This window comes from Quercus lobata, chromosome 4 (genome assembly GCF_001633185.2).
Source record: "Quercus lobata isolate SW786 chromosome 4, ValleyOak3.0 Primary Assembly, whole genome shotgun sequence".
Lineage (NCBI taxonomy): Eukaryota > Viridiplantae > Streptophyta > Magnoliopsida > Fagales > Fagaceae > Quercus > Quercus lobata.
In genome coordinates this window covers 95,155,482-95,167,512 of record NC_044907.1, presented here as the reverse complement: position 1 = coordinate 95,167,512, position 12,031 = coordinate 95,155,482, and the positions used below count along the sequence as shown (strand labels likewise).

Sequence of the window (12,031 nt, the reverse complement as noted above, 5' to 3'; positions counted from 1 at the left end):
ATATATAATCACAATGTTACACACTAGTGGAAACCATTACATATTTTAGAAATATATAGTTTAAAAAAAGTGTAAGTTAATATCATGTATAATTTGAACTTCTTCCAAAAAAAGAAAAGAAAAGTATAATCTGAATTGTATAATTGTGATTTTTTTAAAAATTGTACTCGTGTATATACACAATGTTACACACTAGTGGAAAATAAAATACAAGTTAAAAGGTTTAATTTGTTATAACAAAACTGAAGTGCAGGTATTTATTTATTCAAATAAAAAATATAAAGATCAAATTGACACTCACTTTAAACTCAAGGGTGACATTAATTTCAAAAAAAAAAAAAAAAAAAAACTCAAGGGTGACATTTGTATGAACCCCCTTATTTATTTATTTGATGAAATAAACCCCCTTATTTGAATAGGGGTAAACCTCAAAAATTGGCTACAAGAATGCTAGAGAAGCTGTAGCTTGTGTTCTCTAGAGATGGTCTATTGATCTCTAATATCTAATTCCAAATGAGTAGATGGGCCATTCAATGCTACGAATATGTTCCCCTTCTGGTAAAAGAAAAAATAAATAAATAATAAAGCCATCAAACGAAGATAAAAGTTCCATTATGGTCGGACAAGATATGTAAACAATTTCGTTAAGTGCTCCTATAGTAATACGCCTTGAATTTCCTTCATGAATATTTTTTTGAGGCCTTGAATTAAAACTTAATTTCGTCGTTTGATGAATAGCATGATCATACTACAAATACCAACATGCAAACAGCAGAGAATTGGCTTGACTAAAACACCTGATATGCAAATTTTTAATTGCAACAAATAAATAGATTTATTTATAACCATTCATTTTAAGCACCCAATGACTCTCTTATACTGAAATATTTCCAGACAAACACAGCCCAAAAAACGCTACATAATATCCAAAAAATGTGAAACTTGCCATTATTTTTAAGCAGACAATAACTCTCTCTACTTTTCTTCTTTGTTGACCTTCTCACATATGGGTTCCTACCCAATGTTTCTCTTCTCAGAGCAGCAACATACCGGTCATTCGCGTCGTCTTTCTGCTGCAATTCTCCAAGGTATTCTGCCAATCCTCTCGATTTACTTTCCCCATCATCTGATTGATTCACAATTTCAAGTTCAAAACAGTCTGATGTGTTTTAGGAATTTAACCACGCCTAATCATTAATGTTTAGGTTAACGAATGTTAACCTAATCATTAAGTGAACACTCTTCAGGATCCGGATCCACACATGCATCCAAGCCTCCAAGGCACTTTGTAGGCTATTTACAATCTCAGTCATTAAGGGACGATCTGGACCATTTAGACACAATCCAAAGCTAGGGACCCAAAATGTGCCACTGCCTTTCTTTCAAATGGAGTAGGTGGTGATACTTTCGGGTCCAAAACCTTGCAAATTTTATTTTGGGCAATGTAGCTATGTAGCTCCTCATTTCCATTTATATCAGTAGCTTTGTACCCGGACAAAATTTCTAGCAATACCACTCCAAAGCAGTAAACATCAGTTTTCGTTGTCAATTGCACATTAAGTTGACGTCTGTACTCGGGGTCCATGTAATGCAAGGCTCCCATCTCTACCAGATCAAAAAAATGCTCCATCTTGTCTACCACGAGCTGCTTCACAAAATGACCGATTTCAGACACCTTAGCAATGCCTTTTGCTGCATCTAGTGCCACTTTAATCCAGGTAGCCCATGATGACATTAGAGGACTACTTTGAAGCTTATGAAGATGGTCATGAAGGCTACCATTTTTCATGTACTCGTAGACCCATATGGGCTTGATACTATCCTCACAAAATCCTAATAAGCAAACAAGATTATTGTGACTATGGCGAGACAAAGCTTTCAAGTTAATTTCACAAGCACAGGCACCGTTCTCGCACTTAATAGCCACTTCTCGGCCATCATCTGCATGGTAGACTGAGAAAAAGCTACCTGTTCCAATCTTGTGATCATTTGAGAAATTGTTAGTCGTTTCAAATAGCATTTTGAAAGGAAATTCTTTCTTAACTTCAAATTTCATCAAGACTTCAAATCCTGTCTTAAGGATTGTGAGTCTAGGTCTTTTGGAACTATTTGTTAGTAGCTTGACTGCGGAGAAGAATGATGGTACCAAATGAGAGAATTTTGGAGGTGTTCTATTAGATTTTGAACTATTATTGCTCTTCGGCGTTGTTGAGATAGAAGGATTAGTAATTGGACACTGGACGTTACACTGAACCCCAGTCAAATTCCATTGTGAATTTAATTGGTAGGATCGGTTGTTACACATTTATTAATTAATTATTATATTCTATAATTACCAAAACACCCCGTGTACAACCTACTTGCCAAAGTTCTCATTCAATACTCTCGTGCACCTTGCACTGAATGGGAGAATAGCCTAATTAAGTGATCATTTTAAGATATATTGCATGCCCGTGTCGCTTTACAAAACATTGGAAGAGAGAATAGCCAATAAGTTATCGATTCAGGACACGTGTCATTTCTATGTTGCTTTACAGAGCACTAGAGTCAAGCAAAACTCTTTAGTTTATTACAATATTTGGTGTAAATAGAAAAAAATCCAATAATTCAAATGCATGCATCATCACACTAATGTTGTTGATCAGGCGAATTCTAACTCAAAATATTTTACTCACTTTACCAATTGAGTTAAATAAGAACTCACAAATTGACAATGTATATATAGAATCCATGTTTAAGTGAAGGGATGTATAGGTACATTGAATATATAAAACAATTTTTCTTTTAGGCCTACGTGTAGGACTTATTCTTATATGAGATGAAATATAATAATACACCAAATTACAAACTGAAGTGATGTTTAATGTTATGGATATTACAAATTCTACTATACATGATAGTGTGTCAATGTTTTAAAGACAACATAGGTAAAAAAAGGAGGAGGAGGAGGGGGGGGGGGGGGGATATACAATTTAAATATAAGGTGTAGCAAATTAATCCACAAGAGTATAATTTTAGAAGTAATGAATTAAATTTAATGTTTCAAAAAGTAACAAGTTAAATCTTAACTCATTTAAGTATAACCACATTGTGTTTGCAGTTTAATTAAAATAGACTATGCATTTTTATTTATTATCTTTTCAAGTCTCAAGATTTATTTATTTATTTTTTACTTTTAGAACTATAGAGGTGTATTACTTTTAGAACTTAAATCCAAATTGTTTAGGTGTGTTACTGACATATTGTTAGATCCATATGATTTCTTTCCCATACGATTCCTATCCCAAAAACATGTATGTACACGTGGAGTTTATCCAGTAAAGAATACAAAGCAAAGAAGGGAGGTGTATCTTTTGTTTCTAATGAAAAAGTTGTTGGTGGTTTGTAATTAAACTTCATTTATGATTTCTCCATAAGTAAATTAGTTATGTATTGGATTTGGTTTGTTTGGTTATCCAATTGGTATTCTATTTCTCTCTATTGAGATTGGCAAGTCACATAAGAATAGTTGAGAGGAGAAATAAGAACTTGGAAATTTACAATTGACAATTGAGCTATAAAACTCTTTACAATTCATGTATATATTTAGTTATAAAGAATAATGAAATGCTTAATACTCTTTAGTCTTTGCTACCACTATATCATGAATCATGAATAAGTTTGATCTTTGTATGAGGCTACACAAGTTCATCACATTGCTATCGTTTATATAAAAACCAAAAAAGGGTTCATCATACTGTGCAGTTTTAGGATCATGTTTTCTAGGAGAAAATCAACTTCACATCACATCACATAAAACACTAATTTTAACATGAGATATTAATACTTTGTAAAGGGAAATAATTTGATGTCATTTTATAGGGTCAAGGCATATCCAATTATTTAATTTTCCCATGACAATGACATGTGAACCAATCTTTTATATATATATATATATATATATATATATATATATATATATATTTGAATAAAAAGTTTTTGGCAAGACGAATGGGGAACAAGAGATTCAAAGTAATGAGTTCTATTTCATAATACGTGATCTTTAATCAATTTTGCTATCTCTTGAGAGTGAAATTGTGAAAACTATTATGTATTTTAAAAATTCTTGTAAGTAAATGGTTTTTATGATCCAATCATAGGGAGAATAGAATAAAGTTTATTTGGCAATGTGTTTTTATGGATGCACTAAACTCTTCTTCTTCTTCTCTCTCTCTCTCTCTCTCTCTCTCTCTCTTTATTTTTTTTTATGTAACTCATATTTTTTAACGTGTACCCAATTTGCAGTTTTTAAGAGGGCTTGGCTTACCTCCAGTACTTTTTAAACTGAACATGTTATTTTGTTTTAAATATACAATGGCAAGTAATAGTGGGTTTTAATCCCTACCTTTTATTTAGTATATGGGTGATGTGACAATATTTTATTAAAATAAAAGGAGATTTCTTTTAAAAAAAGTATTAGAGGTAAGCCAAATCCTTTTTAAGAAAACTTTTGAAGATGCCTATGATGGGCTAATACTTCCCAAATCTATATCTAACAATGATATCCATGTCTATAATAGTAGCACTGGCTAAATGACTAATGAGTTCAAAGAGCTACTATTCACTAGTATATGATGTGTCCTTCCAGAAGTACAAGGCAGTTTGCTTAAGAATATGTTCAAGCGTCATATATGTGTTAAGGATGGTAATGATGATGAAGTAAATGAAAATGCTGCTTGGAGGTAATTGAGTTGTTCTTTACAAGTAATTTATTCCATAACTTGTTTTGATATTGGCTGTAATGGGGCTTTGAATTGGATAGCACAAAGTATTGAAGAAAGTGATAAAGATATAACAGCAATAGACATATAAGTGTGAAGCTTAGAGAAGGAATTGAGTTGCCATGCAAACCCAACATATGCTACATGGAAATGTTCAATTGCAAGTTATTAACTTTCAATGGAGTTCTTTGTTATGCTACTCAAGCTTCTAGAGATGAATTTGATTTTTGGCTCTTGAGGGATTGGATTAAACCTATTTGGATCAAGAAATTTTGAAGAGTTTATCAGTGAAGATTTTTTTCCTCTTGCAATATACCAAAGTGACAAGTTCTATCTAGTAGAAATCATGATACTAAATTGCCATAAGTTGTTTATTTACAATGTGAAGAGCCAAGAGTTAAGGAGCAATGTAGTTAAAGAATAAGGATCAATAGAGGATGCACATCCTCTCTTCCTCATTTTTCTGGGTTCACTTTTATCAATAGATCATGTTTGTTGGAACTAATAATAATATTATTAAGCTCGCTCTTAGTTCTTTTATGATTCATTTGGATAGATGCCTTTAAGAGAAAATTTTGAATTTAAATTTGTAGTTTAAGTAACTTGTAGAGTATGGAGGTTTTTTTTTTTTTAACTTTTTTTTTAATTTTTTATTAATGAACTTTTTGGATGGATATAAGTTTTATAAATACTAGTTGCAAACCCATGTGATGCACATGGAAAAATTTAATATAGTTATTTTATATAAGAATATAATGTAAAATTTGTTAGTTAAATAGTGCGAGTGTTATTTTAAAGTATTTTCTATTTTATAATTTTTATGTAATGTAATGTATTTTGTATTCAATAGCAATATATATATATATATATATATAAGTATGTATGTATGAAAAACATAATTTAATAAAAAGATTTAAATTATACCATTATAATATTGTTTTATATAATTGGAGAAGATGTTTTTAAAAGGAATTGTTTTAAAAATATTACATAATCGGTTATTAATTTTTTGAACATATCCAAGAATGTTAAAAAAATGTACATCACCATTCCATGGAACACATGTAAAATGTTACATTAATCTAAATATAAGTATAATACCTAAATTATTGTAACTTGAATTTTAAGGCAATCTTATGAATATCTATCATTTCTATTGCTTTTTTAGGACTCATATCTCTAAGTTTAAATGTCTATTTTGTTTGTATTTTTTAGCCCAAAATTAAAGAGTTTAGCCCAAACAGAATAAAATTTCATACTTTTCAACCCAAAAATGAAGAAAAAAAATTTAATTTTTGAGCCCAAAACTGAAAATCAAACCTACAAAAAAAAAATCAATTTAAGTTGCAATTAGTCCAAAATGGACTGAAGTGGACTGGAGAGACCAAACTGGACCAAATGAACTAAAGTAAACTTAATGGACTTAGATGTTACACATATGTGGCTTAATAAGAGTTTCGGAACAATAAATGACACACTTAAGCTTTTAGATATCATAAAAAAATACAAATTTAGAATTTAAAATAAGTAGGTGTATAATGGCATTTTAAATCCATAATATCACAACTCACAAGTGCTTTTGCTTGAAATTTTTTTTCTAAACTCAAATCTTTTATGAGCTGTTGAATTAGAGTAGCAATTTAAATAAAAAATAAAAATAAAAATAAAAATCGTCAAATCCAAACGCAACCTCAATTTCAAGGCTATGCCTGCATTCCATGGATTGGGTTCTTTGAATTGTTTAGCCCATTCTATTGCTGATAGCATATAAGAAACACACCTCTATCCGATATAAGAATCCATTAAATAAGACTACTCTGTGATGCTCTTCAACTTAAACACAGGAGCAGTGATATCAGATGGGGTTTACTAGTTTATCAACTCAAAATTCAGATGCATGACATGCACTCAGAAAGAATGAGATCTTGATGTCTCTTTGACAAAACTGAATCATCACCAGAACCAAAAAGGTCCACAAGCACAACACAGCTCCTCAATCCTCCACTTGGTTGTATGAAAAGAATATATAACCATACAAGTATATTTTTCACGCTACTGATAAGATGATGCTAATCAAGTTTCTTTTCTTCACTACTTTAATAATTACAAGCTAGAAAATGTAAAAACTCACTAGAATGAGAAACTTGAGAAGAAAGAATTCTTGATATTCAAACTAATGGATCCCAATATATAATATGCAGGCTTCAGGAACAAAACTAATAACTTTGTAACACATCCTTAAGCTGTCAAGCACAACTCACCAGACCTTCTAGATAATTACAATCCCGCTGCTAAATACTCATTCAGTACATACAAGTCACCAGTAAAATAATAATACTCATTGTAACTTACAAAAGATCACATTAATCAAAATTAAAAAATAAAGTGGGAATTGTTGTTTTTCACGAGTAACAATCAGCATACAAGTGAAGAATTATGCTTGCATGTAGCAGATGTATCAAAGTCACCTTACTCGGGAGGAATTTTGGTAGGCTGGATTTCTATCCAGTCTAGGATGAAGTGGAGAACGATGGTGCAAAGGCTGCTGGCCTTGTCGATGAACCATAGGATGACTAGCATGATTTCTAGGCTCCCTTGGTCTTTCATTGGCAGCTTCAAACCATTCCAATTTTTCTAAAACTTCTTTCATTGATGGTCAGAGCCTAGGTTCAGCTGCAAGGCACTTTAGAGCAAGCTGAGATATATGGAATGCAGCCTTGGATGGATATTTTCCCCCCAAACGGGAGTCCATGATTTGTTTCAACTTTATTATTTCTGATAGACATGGTTTGATCCAATCCATCAAATTTTGTTTCCCACTTGGACGATTTGTATCAAGTACTCGTAAACTTGTTAGTATCTCAACTAAAACAACACCAAAACTATACACGGCGCTCTTGACGTACAGATGCCCTGTATAATCAGCATAACATATTGTCATGGCACAGCTTTTAAAACATTCAGGGTTAAGTAGCTGAAGTTTGCCAAAATTTAGGTCAAGCTTAAGCCTCACCCTCATTTGGCCTTAAGAGCACCAAAAGTCCAAAAGTTTTGGCAGAAATAATACCTGTGGCTAAATACTCTGGAGCTACATAACCATACGTGCCCATTACTCGTATTGTCACATGTGATTGACTAGCTGATGGACCCCACCTTGCCAAGCCAAAGTCTGATATTTTGGCAAAATAGGACTGCAATAAAACCAAAAGTTAGACAAGTTCAAACTTTAATTGTGAGACATTTTTTCTATGACCAAGGAATTTTTAAACTTTTTAATTCCATGACGTGGCGGATCAATTGTGAGAGGTGGCTTCACAAAGGGAAAAATGGGTGTGCATAAAGGTTGGAAATGTGAACAAGATAAAAAGATGATATAATAATCAATGGGCTAGGGACAGTAGCAATATATCATTCCTTTGTGCATCTCTTGTAGTTTGATAGTTATTCACTTTTCAATAGAAATTTACCCCATCCAACAGTATATTGGAGGATTTAAAACCTCTATGAATAACTTGCTTATCAGATGTGTGCAAAAATGCCAGGCCCCGAGCTGCTCCAATTGCAATCTTAAGCCGTATATCCCATGGAAGTGGCTGAATACCTGACCCCCCTGCATAAATAAAAGATGTGTGAACCAAATGTACTTTTATATTTGAATCACATATTTACATTCATAGCACATTCCCTGCACATATGGACAGTAATAGAATTCAATTATGTTTTAAGCTCTTACTTCCAAACAGATGGTTTGCTAGGCTGCCTTTTTGCATGAATTCATAAATGAGGAGTAACTCTCTGTCCTCCTAGCAGTAGCCTAACAGCTTGATTAGGTTAGGATGAGAGAACTTTCCTAAGAAATACACCTCTAACTGCACCAATAAATTAGCACCGAGATAAGCATACATATTTAAAATGGTTTGAATGTAATGTTAAAAAGCAAATTACTGAAACATCTAACCAAACGCCAAATAATGCATGTGTGTGTGTGTTCTAAACCAGAATAGTATTGTGTACCCCAGACTTAGTAGCAATGAGGAAGCAACAGTTCAACCAAAGTAAACCAAATCACAACTAAATACATTGTTTCCTCTCTTTTTTTTTCTCTCTGCAATTGTTTACAGTATTTAAGACACAGAAAAATAACATATCCAAAGGTTTCTTATGGATATAATTTATCAAAGGGTTCATTCTAGTTATCATCATAAAATATATCAAAGGGTTAATTAGCAATGTTTACCCAACCATCCAAATTAATGTTAAAAATCTAACAAATTAGTGAGTTGGTTAGGGTGGACATTGCAAGTTAATGAAAACTAACACATTAGAGCATCCCACCACCTAATCAGCCCACTAATTTGCTAAGTTTGATACTAATTTTAAATAGCAAACATTAAAATTTGATCTCGAATCAGGGTGTTGATTGCAAGAAAAATAAAAGATGATAAAAATTGCAATGAGCATATAGTTTTGGGGGATAGCTGCAATTAACCCAAACAAGAAAGAGAAGTCGTGAATAAGATCTTACCTGACTACAATTGAAAGTGGTTTATACTATTTGCAACTACCTTTCCTATCCAATTACCTTTCGCATGATCTTTTTCTAAAAGTGGAGAAGGGTACATTAAAAAGAAACAAGCAATGATGAATATAGCAACAACAAGCACAATAAAAGTGCAACTGTGAGGCCTAATTGGATTCACAAGAAGCACAGTAAAAGTGCAACTGAAAGGACAAAAAGAATTCAAAACACATGAACTTCACAACTATATATTCTTCCCTAGCAAGTTGGGTAGAATTACCTGCCACTCCTTAAATCCTTGAAAGCTCTCGGGTTTCCATTTTTTGATAGCAATTACCATCCTATTTCCACTCTTGGATTGCCCCTATCCTTGAGCTGACCCTTAAAAATCTGCCCAAATCCTCCCTTGTAGGTAATTTAACCCGAATTCCCAACCTATGAAAAACAAAAAATAAAGAAAACATACGTCAAAGAAAAATAATCACACGCATAAGACAGTATTTACGTGGTTCGGCAATTTGCCTACGTCCACGAAGTTGCAGGGATTTCACTATTATGAGAGAAGAAGTACAAAAAAGTGCACCCATTAAAAACCACGCAACATTATTCGGGTCGGATCAGATCGTCGAACCGGATCAAACAAAACTAGGCTCCACAAAACCCAACAAATCTCCCACTTGGAGACTAGTTCAATCACCAACATCACACCGCAATCCTTCCAAAAACAATCCTTCATCCCTGCAACTCATCCTCCTGTCCTCAAGCTAGAAGGCCAACTGAAGCTGCACATAGTTTCAACTTCTCAATAGTGACACCCTTAGTCAACATGTCTGTCGGGTTCTTAGATCCACAAATCTTCTCAAGTATTACCAACTTATCTTCAACAAGGTAACGAATAAAGTGGTATTTTGTTTGTATATGCTTCGACTTTGAATGAAAAGCCGAATTTTTGGCAAGAAAAATTGCACTCTGACTGTCACTGTGTAGAATGCCCATCTCCTGCTTCTTACCCAATTCATCTAAGAAACCATGTAGCCAAATCATCTCCTTTCCAGCTTCAGTTGCTGCAGCATACTCAGATTCTGTAGTAGACAAAGTAACAATCTTCTGTAGATTTGAACCCCATGATATAGTTGTACCACCCAGAGTAAATACAAACCCAGTAGTACTCTTTCTACTATCAATATCACCAGCAAAATCAGCATCTACATAAACCTACAGTTTCAAACTTCCACCTGTGAAGCAAAGACATGTATCTGATGAACCCTTCAGATATCTTAGAATCCACTTGACTACCTCCCAATGCTGCTTTCCAGGCCTACTTATGAATCTGCTCACAACTCCCACTGCATGTGCAATGTCTAACCTTGTACACATCATAGCATATATCAAGCTGCCAATAGCTAAGGCATAGGACACCTTGCTCATATGGTCTCGTTCTTCTTCTGTCTTCGATGACTGTTCTTTGCTTAGTTTGAAATGATTACCCAAGGATGTGCTCACTGGTTTAGCTTCATTCATGTTGAACCTGCTGAGAACTTTCTTCACATACTCTGACTGTGAAAGCTTCAATGTACCATTAGCCTTGTCTCTAATGATTCTCATACCAAGGATTTGCTTTGCAGCTCCCTAATCCTTAATTGCAAAATGTTTGGACAATTGCTTCTTCAGCTTATTAATCTCCTCAATGCTAGACCCTGCAATAAGCATATCATCCACATACAACAGTAATATGATGTAAGAATTGTCAAAAAACTTAACATAGCAACAGTAATCAACTTCACATCTCTTGAACCCAATTCTATGCATAAAACTGTCAAATTTCTTGTACCACTGTCTAGGAGCTTGTTTTAGACCATACAAACTCTTTCTCAGTTTGTAGACTAGATTCTCTTGTCCCTAAACTATGAACCCTTCTGGCTGAATCATGTAAAGGTCTTCCTCCAAGTCACTATAAAGGAATGCTGTCTTCACATCTAACTGCTCAAAATGTAAGTTTTCTGCAGCCACCATTCCCAGTACCAGTCTGATTGTTGACATCCTCACAATTGGAGAAAATATCTCTGTGTAGTCAATGCCCTTTTTCTGCTGGAACCCTTTAACAACTAATTTGGCCTTGTAACGTTTGCTACCATCATGCTCATTCTTTATTCTGTATACCCACTTGTTGTGCAAAGCCTTCTTTCCTACTAGTAATTCAGTCAGTTCCCATGTCTGATTCCCTAACAAAAAATCCATCTCATCCTTCATGGCTAACTCCCACTTGCTTGAATTCTCATCTTGTAAGGCTTCATCATAATACTCTGGCTCACCACCATCAGTCAATAGGAGATAATTTAAAACAGGTGAATAATGTTGTGGAGGTCTAATGTTCCTGGAAGATTTGCGAACTTCAGCTACAAGTGTACTCAGATCTACCTGTGAATTTACATTCTCCTTATCTTCTTCATCCATTTTTTGGACAGTACTTTCAGTCAATTCATCTAAGTTGACAAACTCAGATTTCTTTTTATTTATCTCTGTAACATCTGACACTACAGTTGACCTGTCCTTGTACATAACCTGTTCATTAAATATCACATTTCTACTTCTGATAATTTTCCTGTTTTGTTCATCCTAAAACCTATAGCCAAATTTCTCATCACCATAGCTAATGAAAAAACATATTTTAGACTTTGCATCAAGTTTACTACAAGCATCAGAATCAATATGAACATAAGAAACACAACCAAACACTTTTAAATGTGAAAAC

At 33.6% G+C, this 12,031-nt stretch overlaps 1 protein-coding gene across 1 annotated transcript; it reads right to left on the bottom strand.

The window, feature by feature from the left end:
• Positions 1 to 1,333: 1,333 nt before the first annotated feature.
• Positions 1,334 to 11,733, bottom strand: LOC115986222 (probable serine/threonine-protein kinase PIX13). Its single transcript, XM_031109073.1, has 6 exons — positions 11,582 to 11,733; positions 9,343 to 9,482; positions 8,228 to 8,370; positions 7,828 to 7,951; positions 7,603 to 7,673; positions 1,334 to 2,236 (listed from the first exon to the last, which is right to left on the bottom strand). The coding sequence occupies exons 1-6, from the start codon at positions 11,731 to 11,733 to the stop codon at positions 1,334 to 1,336; spliced, it is 1,533 nt and encodes a 510-aa protein (XP_030964933.1).
• Between the last annotated feature and the right edge of the window lie 298 nt (positions 11,734 to 12,031).